This window comes from Cynocephalus volans, chromosome 1 (assembly GCF_027409185.1).
Source record: "Cynocephalus volans isolate mCynVol1 chromosome 1, mCynVol1.pri, whole genome shotgun sequence".
Lineage (NCBI taxonomy): Eukaryota > Metazoa > Chordata > Mammalia > Dermoptera > Cynocephalidae > Cynocephalus > Cynocephalus volans.
Window position 1 is genome coordinate 24,401,863 of NC_084460.1, and position 20,787 is coordinate 24,422,649.

Genomic DNA, 20,787 nt, shown 5'->3' on the forward strand with positions numbered 1-20,787 from the left:
AAACTAATTAGACGTTGTATTTTTATATTTTACAAATGGATCCAATTGCGCTGAAATTCTTCATTATAAAACATCATAAAATAGGTTAGAAAATTGAGATTTTTTAAGGGTGTTGTTCTGATAGTTCTTATAGCACAAAATCATAACAATGGAAACACTTCCAAACAGCCATTTTCAAAATGTGATCTTCAAACCAGAAATTCTCTCACAAAGCAGTTACCTTTTCATTCACTGATAAAGCCTCACCTTCATCTTGAAAGGACAGTTCAAGTATTTATTTATATATATATATATATATATATTTTTTTTTTTTTGGCTTTACACACTGATTTATTTTAAATCATAATGTATAATCACAAAGTATTTGATAAAAAAAGCCCTGAATAAAGTCTCTACTTAGGATAAATACACATTTTAGCCATAAGAGTGTAGTTTTAAAGGCAGATTTTAGATCTCTTAATCTACATGATGGCTAACAGTCAGCTTAAGAACTTTAAAAATGTACATATATAAAAATTTGAAAATATTCATTAAAATGTTTTATAAACATTACATACAAACATTTACCATATAATGTGGGAGAAAGTTTCATGATCTACTTAGAAATGCTTAAATACTTTATTTTATATTATTATCTTACAAAGTTACTATTATTATAAAATTTTCATTATCCATTCTGGTTAAACTCCCTTATGTATCACCTTCGCTAATATTGAGCATAGGTTTGTATAACATATATATATATCCTATGTATATACATACACACACACACACACACTACATTTTTCCCCCAGTATAATGCCTTTTCATAGGAACATATTTGGTCTAAGGAACGATCAAAGCATAGCAAAATGCTGCTTTAATTGCTTCATTAAATGTTGTGTATCCACATGATCTGGAAATGCTGCTTCAGACTTCTGTGCAGCAACGTAACTTCTCTGTAGATCTCCAATCTTAGCGCCCGGCACAGAGCAGCCCTTCAGTGGTTGGATGATCGACACAGTAACTTGCGATGAGTTCTCCGAAGCTGTTTCCAGCGCAGCACAACGTCCTCGGCCAGGTCTCCTCGCTCCGCGCCTTCGCGGTGTAGTGCGAATTACAACACTGTCTTCCACAACACGGTCCGGGTCCTCAGAGCCCCCGGCACGCCGGCTTGGGGGGACCCCACCAAGGGTGGGCTCCGCCTCGAAACACAGCTGCAGCAGGCCGAGAGCGCCGCGCTGCCACGGGTCCTTCAGACTATTCCTCCCGCGGCCAAAGCCGGCCGGCTACGTAGAGGTTGACCTTGCCCTGGGCTGCAGGCTGCAGGCCCCGCCAGCGCACCTATTTATTTATATTTAATATTTACTGGCAGCACACAACTAACAGTTACTTCTTTCCATGGAAAGAATCAATAAACTTGAAATCCTTGTGCTCTTGTAAAAGAACACACACATTTGAATAACTTTATTAAGTATTCTGTTACAAAATAAATAGGGAAATCCAGAGAAGTCCAAAAACTTTCATGGCCACTCCCCACCTTGTTAAGAAGTATCAAAATGATACTACTATATTTATTTATTTTTAAAAGTAAAATTAACATCAATTACATCCTGAAAGACTCTGAGTACTTTACCTACTTGCTTATGAATGAGGCACTGAATACATTTCATGTGTGATACTTTTGCGATTACCTTATCCTAAAATCTTGGTTTTTTTAAAGAATTCCAGTCAACGCAGCCAATAAAATTATATACCTACACAGTTTTCACACAAAATATTTTCATTTAAAGTCATTTATTATTTTTGCTTAAAAAGCCATTCACTCTTGAGGCTATATCTTCTCTAGTATATCTTTTCTTAATTTCATCAATGAAATGGAATATTAAAAACAAATCTTACTTTCACTGAATTATATAATAAACATACCACACTTTGGTTTTGTTGTACCACTTTTTTTAAATTTAGCGATGTTTATTGATAACATTTGTTAACAAAGAAATACATTTTGGCTTATTACTATATTGTTTTCCACGTATTATTTGTCACATTTATTGTGCCAGGATTTTTGAAACGGTAAATGGTTTTGTGTATATTGATGAGAAGGCTCCTAAATAATTTGCCATCAAGTTTAGTAAAATTTCTGTGAGTACTGGAGTGGGTATTGAATGACTTTATATTTCACTGAAGAAATTGTACAGGTGTGTCTTCATGTTCTGGATGCTTTGCTTTTAAATGTCATGCTGTGTTGCCTTGCTTCCCTTCTACTACTAAGTGATACTTTATGGCAGGTTGGGCTTCATCATTAACTAAAGCAGATATAATTCCACAATTCAAATAGTCGTTACAACTATTTAAGTTATTTCTGGCCAACTTCTTGTTGGACCTGACTAAACCTTTGTTTCTTTCCTTCCTAATGAGGCTAAGAACTCATTCTAGGAGAAGTGTCACCTCTGCCACCTCCCTTGCTTGTCCTTGCATCACTGGCATTAATTTCAACTGGCAGTTTCTTCTTGGGTGCTTTTAAAGCCTCTGGTCTGTACTGAGAGAGTAAATCTGGGCTCTGGGCTCTACCATCTGCCTCTGATGGTGAAGTTCCCCTTACAATCTCCACTCCTTTTCTGTATGGGGCTATGATGGGCTGACAGGCAAACCAAATATGTTTTGGAGTCCATGTCAGTCTATATCAGATACTGGTGAATCTTATCAACACCATTCTTGCCTTTAGATGGAAAGGAGATAAAATGTAGATTCTGACATTTCTTTCCTGCACCTCTAAAGATCATTTTGTGTACTATACTCTGGAGACCACTACTGAGGCAGTACTGTACTTATATCTATAATGACCAAGAAAAAGATCCACATAAGTTCAAAACAAAACAGGAAGACTTTCAAAAATCTTACTTCATCAGGAGTAGCCACAAAATTGATGGCTGTGTAATAGCGGTCATCTTCTTGGGATAGGCTAAAAGTGAACTGGTAGTCAATAAGAAGAGTATCTATGGAAAAAAAGAAATGAATATTTAAAAATTGAAACAAAACAAAATAGAACAGGCTGCTTTTCTCATAAATTCAATTGCCAAGGAAGCACACTGATTTACTCACACCCAGGTTTTTCAAAGGAAATCAAGTCTGTAAGCAGTAACATTTTATTTGGGTTAACTAACCACCAAAACCTTCTTTATATCATGACTGTGGCTGAGATTTTAGGCTCAAACCTAACTCACCTACAAATATTAATGGAACATCTATGGCATGCTAGTTTGCATAAAGATACAAAAATATAAATTAATGGTGTAACAGAAAGCAGGACTGCATGGAAAAATGGTTGATTCCAAGTCTGGGGAACAATTGAGATACCACCTCATACCCATTAAGATGGCTACTATCAAAAAAACAGAAAATAATAAGTATTAACAAGAATGTGGAAAAATTGGAACTCTTGTGCACTTTTGGTGAGAATGTAAAATGGTGCAGCTGTTATAGAAAACAGTACAGCAGTGCCTCAAAAATTAAAAAATAAAATTACCACGTGATCCAGCCATTACACTTCTGGGATAAACCCAAAAGAACTGAAAGCAGGGTCTCAAGCAGATATTTGAATACCATGTTTATAGCAGCATTATTCACAATAGCCAAAAGGTAGAAGCAACACAAATATCCATCAACAAATGATAGATAAGCAAAAGGTGGTATGTATATACAATGGAATATTATTCAGCCTTAAAAGGAAGGACATTCTGATGCATGCTACAACATGGATGAAACTTGAGGACACGATGCTAAGTGAAATAAACCAGTCACACAAAGACAAAAACTGTATGATTCCACTTAGATGAAGCACCTAGAGGAGTCAAATTCATAGCAACAAAATGGTGGTTGCTAGGGGCTGGGGAGAAGGGAAAATGGGGAGTTGTTGATAAGTGTATTTTTACCTGTCTAAGAAACTGACAAATGGTTTTCCAAAGTGGCTATACCATTTTACAACCCCACAAGCAATGCATGAAGATTCCAGTTTCTCAACACCCTTGCTAAAACTTGGTGTTGGCTTTTCTTATTTTTTCACAAGTTAATCAAACAGATTTTAATGTATCAGATTATTAAAAATTCACTAACATGTTCTCTGCTTCCACATTTCAAATTAAGAAATGACCAGTATCAAATGGTTTAAAAATGGTTTACATTGTTGTATCAAACTATGGTATTCATAATTATCTGAAAAAGCTATTAATATTCTTCACTCTTTTCCAACTACGTGTCTGGTGAGGCCAGGCTTTTTCCATGTATTTACCAAAGAGAGATACTGCAACAGACTGAATGCAGAAGCAGACATGAGATTACAGTTCTCTTCTGTTAAGCCACAGTATTAGCTTTTGAGTCTAGTCATTCTAGGGCTGTATCTCACTGTGGACTTAATATGCCTATCCCAAATGACTAGTGATGATAAGTATGTTTTAATGTGCTTATTGGCATTCATATATCGTCTTTGGTGAAATGTCAATCAAATCCTTGCCTGTTTGCTAATTGGAACTGTCTTTTTATTCAGTTGTAAGAGTTCTTTATATATGCTAGATACAAACTTTTTTTTTTTTTTTTTTTTTTTTGTCTTTTTCGTGACCGGCACTCAGCCAGTGAGCACACTGGCCATTCCTATATAGGATCCGAACCTGCGGCGGGAGCGTCGCTGCACTCCCAGCGCTGCACTCTCCCAAGTGTGCCACAGGCTCGGCCCTAGATACAAACTTTTTATAAAATATGTAATTTGCAGGGCTGGCTGGTTAGCTCAGTTGGTTAGAGTGCAGCCTTATAACACCAAGGTCACAGGTTCAGATCCCTGCACTGGTCAGCCACGAAAAAAAAAAAAAAGTAATTTGCAAATATTTTCTATAGTCTATGGCTTGTTTTTTATTTTTAAACAGTGTTTTTTGAAAATAAAAGTTTTAAATTTTGATTAAGTCTCATCAAATCAATTTTTTCTTTTATAAATTGTGCTTTTAGAATCATGTCTAAGAACTCTTTTCCTTACCCAATGTAAAGAAGTTTTTCTCCTGTTTTCTTTTAGAAATTTTATATATATAAGGCCACATTCACAAGGTTCCTGGTGGAAATAAATTTTGAGGGGATGCTATTCAATCCAGTACAGCAGGTATATAATTACAGTGGATATGCCATAACATTAACTCCTTTCTCTCTGGTTCCATAATCTATTCTACCATGTGGATTCCCCTATAGGAGAAAAAGCACTTATCCATAAAAACCTGGTCACCTTGCCAGATTCACCTTTCACTCTCAGGTAATCATTCAGTATTTTATTTTATATATTAGTTCCTAAAGAGGTGGTTAACACAAATCAGTTCCAGAAAGAATGATAAAACTTTAACTATATTTTTAGAATTCTGTTTTTGATCTATATCCTGAAATACAAAATATGATGACCCCAACCAAGTAACGGCAAATGAAGTAAGTTTTCAAGAGAACACAAACAAGAAAAGCCAGAGATGCATATCTCTGTACTCTCTCCTCTATCTGCTATGGACACACTAACTTAAACCATGACCACAATTAAAATAGCTTACGGGCCAAGCCCCTGGCGCACTTGGGAGAATGCGGTGCTGAGAGCGCAGCGACGCTCCCGCCGCGGGTTCGGATACTATATAGGAATGGCCAGTGCACTCACTGGCTGAGTACCGGTCACGAAAAAGACAAAAAAAAAAAAAAAAAGCTTACATCAACGTCCATAAATGTAGTAAATTTATTAGAATGTCATTATATCAAGTCAGAAGACACTTCCATGGGTGGTTGCTATAGTCCTTTAACACTTACCGTTCTCAAACCATGTTAAAGAGAACAATGAAGTTTTACTGAATTATTTTGTTTCTAAAAATAAGAATTACAAAAACACTTACAATAACATGTCCCTTTGAGAGGGTTTCCCTGGTATCGATTTTCTACCTCACATCTAGGGGGAAAAAATGAAGATTATTTTCTATTGTTATTTAAAACAAAATATATATTCATTTTAAAATCAAGCAGATTCTTTTACATAAAATACAAACTGTTTTTGGGTTACTATAATGACATTTTTCATCATTACTCAGATCATGTGGACTAACGAGAACATGCATGAATTTTCAAAGTTGATTGCCCTTCAGTTCACACCACCAACTATATGAAAACAGTTGATAAACATTTGCCAAGGCACATGAAATAAATACGAATGTAATAAATCTAGACCCTATTTATTATAATGAAAAACACATTTTCACTTTTGTGTGGACTACATATCCTTCTAAAAGTGCAGTTAAAACATTTTTCAAATATTCATTTCTCACTTTTTCCTATTCCCCCTGGATAAAGTGATCCTGTTCTTTAAACAGAAATCAGAGAAGATTAAATACCAAGAATCACTTTTTTTCTGAAAAACCCTGAACAAGTGTTCACCTGTCTGAGGGGAGGGAGGGAAGTTCCACTCAAAAAGAATTATTAATTTCCCCATAGATGTCATCTATAAACATCAGCAAAACCATTTTCCACTTCACAAGCCATTTAGGCAAGCGCAACAGCTATGAACTATGAGGAAAGGAGGAAAAGTCTTGGGTGAAGCACTTTCCCCAGGTAAGGTAAGACAGGGATATTATGTCCTTTCATCCAGGGGATTATTAGCACTCGCTTATATCTATAATCTCTTGAAGGGACTTGAAAGTCTTACACCTCATATCTTCGTTGTATCCCCTAACTGAGGGCAAGAGTGATTAATTTTGTTCCATTGATTTTTCTGTTTAAAGGAACCTTGTATCCAAAAGTTAAATTTAATCTTTGATTAGAATTTTCTTCATGTATTGGCATTAGGGCAGCATGAAACTAGTAAACATATACGTTGATTTAAAACATAAAATGTAGACAGACCAATTCTCTGCTGAATACCACTATCAATGTCTTAATCACTGGTGGCATTATTACTACTGTTCTTTAAGAAAAACAAAGTTTACCAAAGATGTGTCTGCTTGTATCACTTCACTGTTTTGATACTAAACATTTCCCTCTTAAGTATCTTCTTAAGAGAATAAGTAAACCTGGATGCATGTGTTTTATGAGGTTTTCCAGTGAAGCAGATGTGCATGCTAATTGTGGAACAATCTCTGATTTCAACTCACCAGGACATTAAAACAATTACTGTCAGTCCCTCTATTGATAGAAAGGAAAATGAGGCTTGGCACAGTTCAGTGACTTGCCTTAAGAGCCCAGTGGAGGCAGAGCCAAGTCTGAAATCCCAAGTCTGCCTGGTGCTGAGTCTGCATCCTCATTGGTGGGGACTCCAAACCCTCCCCCAGATTTCCTTCACCGAAGAAAATGTTAGAGCAGAGGGATGTGTTAAAGCCATCTCCACTATCTGACAACCAAAACGCCAAATAATACTGCCACTAGAACACCAGTTCTTCCAACTCTATCCTTTGGAGGAGAGTGTACTCTCCTGACATGACAAAAACTGAGTCGTTGCTGAAGTTAAAACAACTAATCCAAATTACCAACCCACAAAATGTCCATACCACTCCAACATAAAAATGTGAATTAAAGAGCCATTAAGAAATGGCTGCTAAGCTGATGACCTCCTCAGTTTGGGGGTTGACCTGTCTTAAATAAAAAGCACAACATTTCAAAGTAGTCACTCCAGGGACCCCTCAGAGCACATGGCAACCAGTACAGGGAAGTGGGTGGCTCCTGGGGAAAGGTTGAGGCAGCTTAATGACCCCTGGCCATCCCTGGTGGAGCAGGGAGTGTGGTACTCACAGCTGGCACTCGTCCCCCTTGACACCCTTGGTGGTGCAGAAGCACTTGCCCGTGTTGGTGTTGCACAGCGATGCATGCCCATTGCACTTGCATGCTGGGGAGAAGGAAAAGAAATGGAGGTCACATCTCGCTTAAAAGATTACTACTACCAGAGACTTTCCCCAAACAAATAATTTTATCTGAATTGGGTTCGACAGAAAAGACAGATGAAAATCAGAGCATTTAATGGGTAAGAGTCATGATTTCTCAGCTAATGATTTCTCTCCAATAATGTAAAGGCAATGCTAAAGGAACCAAAGTCAGAGGACAGGAGGAAAGAGAATACTGGTTCCTACTGTCATCCTATTTTGATCTTTCAACAGACTCTCTTTTTCACTAGTACCATTCTTTCAATCATTCAATAAATATTTATGAAACATCTCTAGCATGCTAGGTGCTGGGTGTGGGGACCCAGACAGTCCCTGCCCATGTGGAGATGCTCTGAGTGATGACTTCCCTCTGGGGGTGGAGGCTGGTCTGGCTGCCCTCTGCCTCAGCTGAGGGGCCTTCTCTACAATGGCCACATTTTGCATCACACCAAGGCTCAGAAATGGAGTGGGATTCTAATGGCAAGATCGGCATTTCAGAGGCCCTTCAGAACCTGCCTTCTCTTCCCCCTTTGAGGAAAACAACTCTTCCCATCTCCTTCCTCTGGCCATCTCAGCACATTTCTTTCTTTCTTTTTTTTTTTTTTTTGTTTTTGGAGGCTGGTCAGTAAAGGGATTGAACCCTGCACCTTGGTGTTATCAGCGCCACACTGTAACCAACTGAGCTAACCAACCAGCCCCCATCTCTACCTTTTCTTATGCAACACACGAGTACAAGCTATCATAAATTCTATGCTCCAGTTGAAATAAATGAAAGTCTTTTTCCTCAATACCCTCTCACTTTACACTCTGTTTTTCTGTGACTAAATCAAAGGCATTAGGCTAAAGAGAAGTGCACTTTTAAAAATTAATTCTGTGGAGAAAAAAAATTACCCAAAGAAACCTATAAAACAGAATAGTGCAGAAATGGACAGAATGGATGCTGCAGTTAGAAACATGTGTTCAACTCTTGGCTCTGATAAGGGTGGGGTGGGGGATGCAGTGTATCAGTGAAAAGTAAAGGCCTGAAGTCAGTTTGCTTGTGTTTGAATTGAGTGTCCTCTACTTAGCTCTTCTTTAGCTCTTAACCTTAGGCATGCTACTTAACCTTTCTGAGTTTCAGTTTCCTTGTCCATAATTTGATGGGGATACATAGGTCTGTTGTGAAGATTGAATGACAGGTGTATGATAAAAAAACTATGCAGTCAGTAAGTCGTGGCTATTATCCTTAGCTAAGGAGTATACAATTGTAAGAGGAAAACATTAAAGATTTGGTACCACTCACAGTATTTAAAAACCATGCTTTCTACTGTGGATTGGGACTCTGAAAAATAAAGCAAGCTCTAAGTTCTGGACAATCATACTCAGGCCCACCCAGATAGGGGCATTTATAATGTCACAGAGAAAAATCCAATTTTTCTAGATGGTAGCTGCAGATATGGGGATGATGGCACCTGGAGGTACAACCAGTAGTTAAGGTCAGCATGTATTGCATGTGGTTCCCAGCTTGGCCACATCTTGCTGAGACCTTGGGTGGGTTACTTGATCTTGGGAATAAAAGTGCCTATGTCTTAAGTGGCTGTCAGCACAATGCCTTTACACTCAAAAACACATTTACACACAAAAATGTTAGGTACTCTGATTAATATCCAATGGATGGAGTCTATTCATAAGGAGTGGGAAAAATATGTTTACTGAATACCCTTTAATCCAAGCAAGAAATTTTATTTAAGAGTAATGGAAAAAGACACTGGAAGGGTAATAATAATTGCTCATATCTACTGAGGGTTGACTGTATGTCATGTATTCCTCTGACTGCTTTAATCTCAACAACCACCCTATCCTCATTTTACAGATGAGGAAACTGAACCCCAGAGAGGTTAAGGGACATATAGCTAGAATGCTACCTCTCTCTTGGCTGGTCTGGGATCAGATTCTGAAGGGCCATGTTAAGGAGTTTGGAGGCAGGATCTGGGAAGTAGGTAGAGATTTCCTTTCTTATTTTTCCTGCTCAGAACTTGAAAGGTCTTTCAACTAGAGGACTCATTATATTTTTCAGTTGGAAACTAGAACAAATCAAAAATCAGTTCATTGGTGTTAACGTCATTTATAAAAATATGATTTATGTTCTGACAGTAAAATGCCCTGTTGTTTGCAGACTTCTATTTGACATGCATGGGTAAACATGGGACTATTTAAATCTTTAAAATATACTAGAAGTATTAAGGAGTCTGGCTCCTGGTTAAAAACCTATGTGTGATTTTTCAAGCCTGAACTTAGGCAATTACAAGGGCTTTGCCTGGCAGGCTGCAGGGGGAAAGCTGCCCTCCCTGCAGCAGCCTTCTATATGGTAAGTGCCTGCAGTCTCTTAGGGAGTTGCAGTAAAGGTCTCTGGCACCCAAGCAAGTCATGTTCTTCATATAATATGCTTGCCTAGCCAGGCACCTTCATTCTTGGGTGTCTTTACTTGAGGCTTTAGGCTGAGGCCTTCTTCAGGTGTCTCTGCTGAGGCCTCCTTATGGGGGGAAGAGGGGAGACCCTGAAGACACTTTTCCCACTGTGACTCAGGACCCAGGACGTTCCCACCCTTCACTCTCCCCATGACCTCCGGGTCCATAACACTCTCACTGTCAGAGCCTTTAGTTCAGAATTCGTCCACAATCAGACGATCCTATGTCTCTCATATCCACCTGACCTGAGACAGCACACTGTTCCCTTGTTATCCCATGGCAAAATGTGATGAAAGGCTTAACTCTTTCATTTTGGCTTGCTGCTTTAACTGGCTACTCCGACACCTGACTGTTCAGCTCTCCCTGCCAGCCCAGCTGCACTCCTGACAAGTATGACTTAATAACAAATGTAGTATCCAAAACAAAGTGGATTTTTCCCTCCTAGATATTTATATCAAATAGAACTAATCAAACACCTGATTTGCAATCAGTAAACCTGGCCAATTTGACTTACGCTGACATTTCCCTCCGTTGGTGGGATCACCATAGAAGCCGGATATGCAGGTCTCGCAGTGCTTGCCTGTGGTCAGGTTCTCACACTTCTCACAGATACTCTGATTGATGCATTTGCTGTGGCCATTGCACTGGCAAGCTGAAAGAAAAAGAATTTCAAGCGGCTTGTCCCATGGCATAACTGACTGGAGTAAGTTTGACATCTAAATGTAAAATCATCTCAATTGGCCCTCTAAAAACAGTTCGAGAAATAAGATCAAAATATCAAAAAAGAGCTCGTCCAGGAAAACCAGAAATACATCTCAGTAAGGTGAAAGTCCATAGCAATATTAAAAAGTAAGTTTTGTTGTTATTTGCTATAAAAAAACCATCTATGCTCATGATAGTATATTTGAAAAACATAAGAATGGGGGGAAAATCATATACAATTTCACCACCTAGAGACCACTGTTCATATTTGGTATCTTTCTTTCCAGTATTTTTCTATACAGTTTTACAGAGCTGCATTCATATTAATACTCAATTTTGATTTCTTAACTTAAATCACAATTATTTTACCACATTATTTCATTTATCATAAACAAAACTTTAAATGGCAGAATGATTTCTATGAATCCTAAATTATTCAACCATTCCTCTACATACTAATAGTTTGCTTTAAATTTTTCATTATTAGAAAAATATATAAATATTTAAAATATATATATATAAATATTTCCAGAAGTGGGATTACTAGGACTGCTCAGGACAGCCGTGCAGGCTGTGCACTGCAGAACTCGCAGGGGGTGGGGGGGGGGTAGGGGGTGGGGAATGCCATTCATGTAGTGCACAACCTGCACCACCATAAGCAGAATCTTTGTCTTGGTTGATCAATGTGATGTGGTTTTCCACCATCTTGGCAGCTTTCCATAGCCTTGCATCTGTGTTTGTCCACCTGTTATCTACCCCATCCCTGTAGGTATTTGAGTTGTTTAATACAGATTACAACTGTAAAACTTAAAATAACTGCACCAAAATTACTTAAGATGTGTGGGATATGTATTTTGTTTCTGTTTGATGAGCAAAGGGTAAAGTACAATACACATACAAAATGTAATACTAAAATCATTTACCTCCAAAATTTGTATTCTGGTTCAAGATAAAAAGACTGAGAAAAGCTTCTCTCTCTCTCTCCCCCTTCAAAATCCCATACAAACTTCAGAAGAAATGTAAAAACAAGCATAAATCAACAAGAGTGTGGGATAAGTGGAAAAGGTACTATCAGAAGTACTAAAAGATACTTTTGAAGTTTTCAACAATTTCTAGAAATTAAAAAGCTGATGGGATCAAACCTAACAGAAAAATGGGACATCTGTATCCTAATGTAGAAGGAAGGAACTGCCAAAGTGACTAGATGTACTTTATCAATTGATACCTGAAAAATCCAGCAGAGACTGGGAGCCAGAGCAGGCCTCAGGAGAGTGACAGATACCAGGAACTGGCACACAACCTGCTCTGTGCCTACTCACCAGCTGGCTGATGCATCTGTCCAGGGGCTGCAGTGGGAAAGGACAGTTCTGGGTGGGGTGAGTAGGGTATGAGAGGCCGAGGTCCAGCAGAGACTGGGAGCCAGAGCAGGCCTCAGGAGAATGACAGATACCAGGAAGTGGCACACAACCTGCTCTGTGCCTACTCACCAGCTGGCTGAGGCATCTGTCCAGGGGCTGCAGTGGGGAAGGACAGTTCTGGGTGGGGTGGGTAGGGTATGAGAGGCAGGGGAAGGGAGGTTAGGGTCAGAAAGTAAAATCAGGGCAACACACTAGCTTTCTTTAGGTTGCCATAACTAATCCAAGGGGGAGAGGCACTTGTCACAACCGTGAACATGTCAAATGCATCTGGGCATCTGGGTCCCCAGTTCCTTCCTTCCTCCTATGAGGGAAGAGTGCAAACCACTCAACAGCCAAAGCAGATCACAACTGGGGAGTCCTGAGGCTGGTACTCCTCCCTTAGGATATCACACCACACTTTCACAACAGCTCAGTACACCCAAACACTGGCCAATACATCTGTTATAAATACAGATCAAACTTGAAGATTCACCAGTATAAGAAAATTCTTAAACTACAAGCACCATCAGGATAAACATGCAGAGCTAATCCTGAAAGAAGGGTTAATGCAAGAAACAGAATGAAAAATACTAATTTTAGCCTATTCAAAGAGGACTGAATTATTGCATCCACAAAATAAGAAAGCAAGTTCTGCAAAAAACACGCACAATATTTAGAGCGCTTACAAAATATAAAAGGAGAAATAAAACCAAATTAGAGACAAAACAAAAAATCCTCAATAGATTAAACAGGAGAATACATAACGATAAAAAGTTATCTGCAAGAAAGTACTCTGATCTATATGCCAACAAATTTGATAACTCAGATGAAGTAGACAAATTCCTAGAAAAACCCAGATTACCAAAACTGGCTAAGCAGAAACAGAAAATCTGAATTAATCTATAACAGGCAAAGAGATTGAATTTTTAAAAATGTTCCCACAAAGAAATGCCCAGGCCCAGATCGCTTTACTCATGAATTCTATCAGCATTTAAAGAAGAATTAATGCTAATCCTTTACAAACTCTTCCAGTACTTAGGGAAGGGAGGAATACGTCCCAACTCATTCTACGAGGCCAGTACTACCAGGGACCAAAGAAAACTACAAATCTATATCCCTCAGGAATACAGACACAAAATCCCCAACTAGGTAAGTCGAATCCAACAATGTATTAAAAAGGATTATACATCATGACCAAATGGGCTTTGTCCCAAGAATGCCAGCTTGTTTTAACATCCTTAAATCAATTAATGTAATATATAGTGTTAACAGAATAAAGAACGAAACTACAAGATCATCTCAATAGACACTAAGAAAGCACTTGACAAGATCCAGTACCCATTCATGATCAAAAAACTATTAATAGAAGGTAACTTCTCAACCTGACAAAGGGCATGTCTGAAAAAGCTAAACCAATGTCATATTTAATAGAGAAAGACTGAATTCTTTCCCCCTAAGAAAAGGAACAGGACAATGATGTCCACTTTCAACCACTTTCATTCAACATTATACTGGAGTGTCTAGCCAGAGGAACTAGCCCTAAAAAAAATAAAATAAAAAGGTATCCAGATTGGAAAGGAATAAGTAAAACTGTCTTTATTAACAGATGACATAATCTCATTATGTAGAAAATCCCAAGAAATTCACAATTTAAAAATGAGCAAAGAATTTGAAGACATTTCTCCCAAGAAAATATACAAGTGGCTAACAAGATGCTCAACTTCATTAGTCATCAGGGAGATGCAAATCAAAACCATAATACGAGGGGCTGGCTTCTTAGATCAGTTGGTTACAGTGTGGTACTGATAACACCATGGCCCAGGGTTTGATCCCTGTACTGGCCAGCTGCCAAAAACAAAAACAAAAACCAAAAAAAACACAATGAGATCAATTTCTCATCCACTAGAATATCTGTAATAAAGACAATAACAAGTGTTAGTGAGGATGTGGAGAAATCTGAACCTTCATACACTGTTGGTGAGAACATAATATGGTGCAGCTACTTTGGAAAACTTCATGCTGTTTAGTCCTCATTTCCACTCCCAGCCCTAGGAAACCACTAATCATCTACTTTCTGTCTCTACATATTTGCCTTTTCTGAACATTTCATATAAAGAGTATCACACAATATGTAATCTTTTGCACTTGGCTTCTTTTACATAGCATGTTTTTGAAGGTTACCCATTTTGTAGAATGTCAGTACTTCATTCATTTTTATTGCCAAACAATGAATATACCACAATGAATGTACCATATTTTGTTTATCCATTCACATGCTGACAGATACCTGAGTTCTTTTCACTTATGCTTATGAATAATTCTGTTATGAGCACTCACATACATGTTTTTTTGGGGTGACGTGTTTTTAGTTCTCTTGTGTATGTTCCTAGGAGAGGAACTGCCGGGCCATATAACTCTATGTTTAATTTTTTGAGGAAGTGCCAAACTGATTTCCAAAGTAGCTACACCATTTAACAATCCTACCAGCAATGTATGAGGGTTCCAGTTTCTCCACATCCTTGTCCACACTTGTCATTATCTGTCTTTTTGATTATTGCCATTTCAGTGGGTGTGAAATCGTACCTCGCTGTGGTTTTGACTTGCATTTCTCTAATAACATACCATGTTGAGTATCTTTTCATGTGCTTATTGGCTATTTGTTTTTCTTCTTTGGAGCTATGTCTATTTAAGTCCTTTACCCATGTCTTATTTGGGTTATTTGTCTTTTTATTGTTGAGTTTTAAGAGGTACATATTCTGGGCATTAGATTTTTATCAGATATATGATTTGCAAATATTTTCTCTCATTTTGTGGGCTGTCATTTCATCTGATATATTCTTGACATTAATAGAAAAGCACTGATTTAAATAGTTCACTAAAAAGTTAACTCCTAGTAGATCAGAAGTAGAATTGTAGATCCTCAAAATCTTAGAGAGGAAAAAAAGGAACAGAGAAAATTTAATTCACTTTAGTAGACAATAAACTGGTCTCTCGTATTATTTTGATTTTTCCTGTTCTATTTTCTTTTATGAGAATGGCTTCTTTACATCCCTTGCCCACTTTTTCTGTTGGGTTGACATTTAGAGTTTTTCTGGAAGGCAGGAGTTTACATACTCCGGATGATAATCAGTTGTTATATATAATGCAGGTATCATCTCCCAATCTGTCTCTTGCCATTTACCTTTGTTTATAGTGGTCTTTCCCTTACAGAAGAAATCCTCACAAAAAGCTCTACAGTCAATGGCACTGTCTGACAGGCTCTTGGACAAGTTTTCACCCACTAATCTTTTGGGAGTCTGCACCTGTCCAGCCTCTCCTAACTGCTCTGGAAGCCCACAGGCACATTTCCGAGTATTCACTTCAAGTCTGAATCAAAGACTGATTTCCTTGAGTTGGTTTCTCAGGATCCCACCCCTACCCCCAACCAGGTCCAGGTTTTGGGCTAGTTCCTGGTCTATTCCTTCTTGCACCTACCATTGGAAGAAAGAGAGAAAAAAGGGGGTGGGGAGGAAGAAAGGAGGAGAAAAAGAAAGGAAGGAAAAAAAAGGAGGGAAGAAAAGAACGGAAGGAGGGAGGAAGAATAAAGAGGAGGAAGGGAGAGAAGAGGGAAGGAGGAAGGAAAAAAAGGGGGATGGAAAAGAGGAAGGAAGAGAGAAGGACTGAATTTTTCCCCTTGCCAAAAGGGTAAGAGACTCTTTTCCCTCTTCCTTTCCTCAGAGTATTTCAGTAAAAAAAACCCTCAAAACAAAAAACACCTTGTGTTTATAAATTCTTCCTCTGTTCCTTTGATATGTATGCAAATCATTTTAAAAGTTAAACAGGCCTCTTGCTAGCATTACAATCCAGGGATGTTTTTCTTAAGGGCCTGGGAGCCATCTCTTTAAAATGTAATAACATCAAGGAAGACAGATCCCCAAGCAAGTCACCTTGGGAATTTAGCCTATGTACACTGTGCCAAGCTGTAACCCCACCTGTTTTCCATAAAGATACAAAAAGTTTTACTTTTTCTTTGGATAAAGGCAATTAACTAAAACAGGTAGCTACCCCAATTACCAGTTGACTTTAGAATGAACTAAGAAAGAACGGATTGCAAATAGTGCTGTCAAATCCTCTCTTATGAGAACAAGTTATGGTTTATCTTAAGAACATGTATATGTTTGGTTATTAAAAGTATGAGATTTCTGTCTTTGCAATCTCATTAGAGGGCTGCCTGCAATGTGTACTACAGTCTGGTTCAATACTTATTCAATAATAAACCTGTTTTCTTTCTTTTCTACATTTGTGAAGGGGAATTTCTGGGTTGGCAGATATTATTTTTAACTTTTTCCAACAATTACCATGATGTATTTTTAAGTAAAAAGCAAACTGTAGAACAATATATATAATATGCATAGTATATAGCATAATTCTTTTTATTTTAAAAAATATAAATTGGCATGTCTGCAGGTATCTGTATCAAACTGTTAAAAGTTTTTACCTTCATGAAGAACTGGAGATGAGAAAAAAAAATGCCAGTTTTTATTTTATACACATGTGTAATATTTAATTTTTTATAATGAACATATATTATTTTATAACAAAGGTTAGCAAAATAGCTCAGTGGAAGTTTTCAATATTTTCATTAACTGACATTAGAAATATTTTTCACATGAAACTATTTCTCCTAAAATGATCTGCTACTTATATTTTTTTCTTAAAGGAAATCTATACAAACAACATTGCTTTCAAGGTTGTACTTGTAAATAGGTAGCAAAACACATGAATTTGGACAAGACATCTTACCTGGACATTGAATGAAAGACCAGTTGTATCTGCTGTCCTCCAGACACATGCTGGAATTGAGAAGAGGCTGTGGATAGAGATTTCCTGTAGGGGCCTGTGAAGGCATCTTCACTGGTCCTTTATAGGAGCCCTCTATGCATTTTCCTTTGCCAGTATTGCTGGGATCAGTACACCAGCCACAGCCTGGTTGCTCCAAGCAATGACTACAGGTACAGTAGCCTGAACAATTCTCAGCTAAAAAAAAAAAAAAGTTGTATTCATGTATTTAAATTACCTTTTTCTTAATAGACTATTTAACTTCTGTGAGTCAAAATTACTATTCTATCATGATCATTTAAATGAAATAATAAATTTAAAGAGCCCAATATTTTTGCCCAGCATATATTAGGGATCCCTTTCCTTTTCTCTCAATCCCAGAATGTTGGAGGCAGAAGGGGCCTTTAGAGGTCATCTATTGGAAAATATTTATTTTACGAATTAGGAGATTAAGACATGGAGACATTACATGGACTGAACCATATGACCCTGAAGCTGGCCAAGTTATTTCTGTACTCTGTGAACTATCCTACATTGATTTATTTGTGTCACTGTACTTGATTCTGTGTGAAGGTTCTCATTAGGCAGGAGAGAGTTGAGCAGGTCAAGTCTGGTCTTGTCCCTAAAATGTTCAGAGGCTGAGAGCAAGGCCCCATGGCAAGAGTTGTCACCCACAAACAGGGCACCTGTGAATGCCTAGAGCTCACTTTGTTACTTACGGGGGCAGCTGCTCATTGTATACCACTCCATACACTGTCCGAAAGGGAAAGAGGCCACATAGGCATTGGAGTCCACACACTGCTTCATGTTGCTGCACCACATGCACTCGGAGCTGCCGCTGGTGCATTCTCCACATGCTGTCCTCAAGGCACATGGCGTCCGGCACTGCTTGGCACTGTGGTTCGCTGGGAATTAAACCCAAGAGAGATACTTAAGAGTTCCCACCATGTCAGCTAAGGTCAGACTTTTCAAGTGTGGGTTGTGGTGTTGACTCCTAGGATGCTATAAATTCTCTTCTATGCCTCTGTATTCCTCAGACAACTGACAGTACCTTCCTAAATCTGGACATCATGTAATTGGAGTCCAGCCTCCCCAAACAACCCACAGTGTCACCTATTGCTTGTGAGTCCCTCTGCAGGAGGATAAAGTTTGCCTTGGGCTTGACCATGTGCAGCAGAGGCTGGCCCTGGGCCTGCCTCGTGTCACAGAACTGCTCTCATCAGCTTTCTCCCCACTGACTCTCTTTCTGAACACTGTCCCTGCAGTGATTTGCTTGCTTTTCTAATCTTTTCTTTGTTTTTATTTTCCTTTTTTGTTTTCTTCCACAGTATTTGTCTGCCAACACCAAGAAATTTGCCTTTAAGAGCAAATGTTAACACTTTTTGTGGTTAGCAAACCAATCAATCTCACTGTTAATTAGAATATTAGGTTCTTTGATTTGTGTCAGTTATTTCTGATTTTGCTTATGGCTCAAGCCACAGACTATTCCCTGCTACTTTTAAAATTCTGGGTTATACTATGCTTCATATGCTCAAAATCAATACTCCATCCGTTTTCAGGACTGTTTCACACAACTCAGTACTTAACTAAGCCTCCTATGGTTTCTCTTTCAATAAACTTCCCATAGCACCTCATTCACCCGTGTACTTACCAGGCCTTTCACAGACGCTACCATTGAGTGGGTTGATGCAGGTTGCAGCCTTCAAACCCCGAGTACTGGGTTCTGACAAGATTCCACAGAATCCAGCATCACTGGGCTCAGATGGCATCCACTGCAGTAAACTATTTGTAAATGGGGACATATCTTCCCAGCACCAATAGGACACATTAATCTTCCGAAGGCCAACCCATGGGGTTAAGGTGAGCTTGGACTGTGGACAAAATAGACACAGCTATGAATACAACCAATGTCTTGACCAAAACACACTTCTAGATAAAAACTATTAAGTTAAATATACTCCAAAGATACAGAAAAACCTCCTTATACCCTGACTCAGCCATCACAGATTAGATCATCACTTCAATATGGCCATGTTACAAAGAACAAAAATATACTCAGAGAAGATAATGTATCAAAAATTTCAGAGATTAATAGCAAAGCAATAATTGAGTTCCAACATTTCTACATCCTATGACAAATGCTATGAAAAGACAGCCACCCCCAAACTTGGTTTAAATGCCCATTCATACACAAAATCATCTTACCAATATCTGCTATATGCCTATCCTCCCATTATTAACTAAGCCTGTTTTGGGGTCCTGATCAGTTCAGATGATTAAAGATTCCCATCCTTAGCCATAGGGGTTACTGCTTGGTACTGAAATTTCCTCTCCCAGCTTTACTGAGGAATAATTGACAAAAACTATATATATTTAAGGTGTACATGATGTTTTTACATGTATATACTGTGAAATGATTACCATAATCAAGCCAATTAACATACCCATCACATCACATAGTTACCACTGTGTGTGTGTGTGTGTGTGTGTGTCAAGAATATTTAAAATCTACTCTTAGAAAATTTCAAGTATATAAGGGTACTTCTAAAAGTTTGTGGAAAACAAAATTAAAAGATAATATGAATCTTCCATGAACTTTCTGAAGTACCCTTGTACAATACAGAATTATTGACTAGAGTCACCATGCTGTACATTAGATCTCCAGTACTTATTCATTCTGTTTAACTGAAACTTTGTACCCTTTAACCAACATCTCTCGATTCCCCACCCCAACCCCCAGGCCCCTGGCAACCACCATTCTACTCTCTGCTTCTATGAGTTATTTAGACTTCTTGAGATTCCACATGTAAGTGAGATCACGCAGTATTTGTCACTCTGTGCCTGTCTTGTATCAGTTAGCATAATGTCCTCCAGGTTCATTCATATTGCCCCAAATGACAGGATTCCCCCCCCTTTTTTAAGTCTGAATAATATTCCATCATATCTCTCTCTCTCAATCACATTTTCTTTATCTATTCTTCCTACGTGGCACTGGATTTTATAGGGAATAATAGGACAATGAACCCTTGGGACAGTCTCTGTCATCTGCTCTCCTGAAATTTCCTTCTTCTCAATGCAATTAAAAAAATTTTTCAAATTATAAAAAATTTCAAAGTATAAAGTTTTGCTGAGAAATGAAAGATATTCCTAATTTTGGTAGTTATAAAACAAAATGTACAATGTATTTCCATTTTTCAGAGGAAAAAATATACATGCCTATTAAAAGATGTAAAAGAAATAAATATATCCAAAAGTAGTTATTTTTAGTTATTACAATAAGTAATATTTTTCTTATCTTTATTGTTAGTATTTTCTAAATTTCCTTTGACATGTTTTTTTTTTAAGGAAAGAAAGATAATTAAAATATCTTTTTAAAAAATTTTTAATTTTTATTGACTCATAACTGATTATATTTTTGGGGTTCAACGTTGACATATGTTGATCAAATCAATATGACTAGCATATATATTGTTACAAATCGTAATTATTCTTTATGCCCTTTGTCAAATCTCTCCCTATCCCCCTCTC

The 20,787-nt window shown here is 37.9% G+C and overlaps 1 protein-coding gene across 1 annotated transcript in view; it reads right to left on the reverse strand.

Annotated features, from left to right (window-relative positions):
• ATRN (attractin) overlaps positions 1 to 20,787 on the reverse strand; it is a 180,680-nt gene that overhangs the window by 49,085 nt on the left and 110,808 nt on the right. Inside the window, exons 16-22 of the mRNA XM_063094485.1 lie at positions 18,911 to 19,130; positions 17,979 to 18,164; positions 17,224 to 17,457; positions 10,857 to 10,994; positions 7,768 to 7,861; positions 5,886 to 5,938; positions 2,884 to 2,978 (exon numbers count right to left, since the gene is read on the reverse strand). Coding sequence (XP_062950555.1) covers positions 2,884 to 2,978; positions 5,886 to 5,938; positions 7,768 to 7,861; positions 10,857 to 10,994; positions 17,224 to 17,457; positions 17,979 to 18,164; positions 18,911 to 19,130 — 1,020 coding nt within the window. The remainder of the gene's footprint in view (positions 1 to 2,883; positions 2,979 to 5,885; positions 5,939 to 7,767; positions 7,862 to 10,856; positions 10,995 to 17,223; positions 17,458 to 17,978; positions 18,165 to 18,910; positions 19,131 to 20,787) is intronic.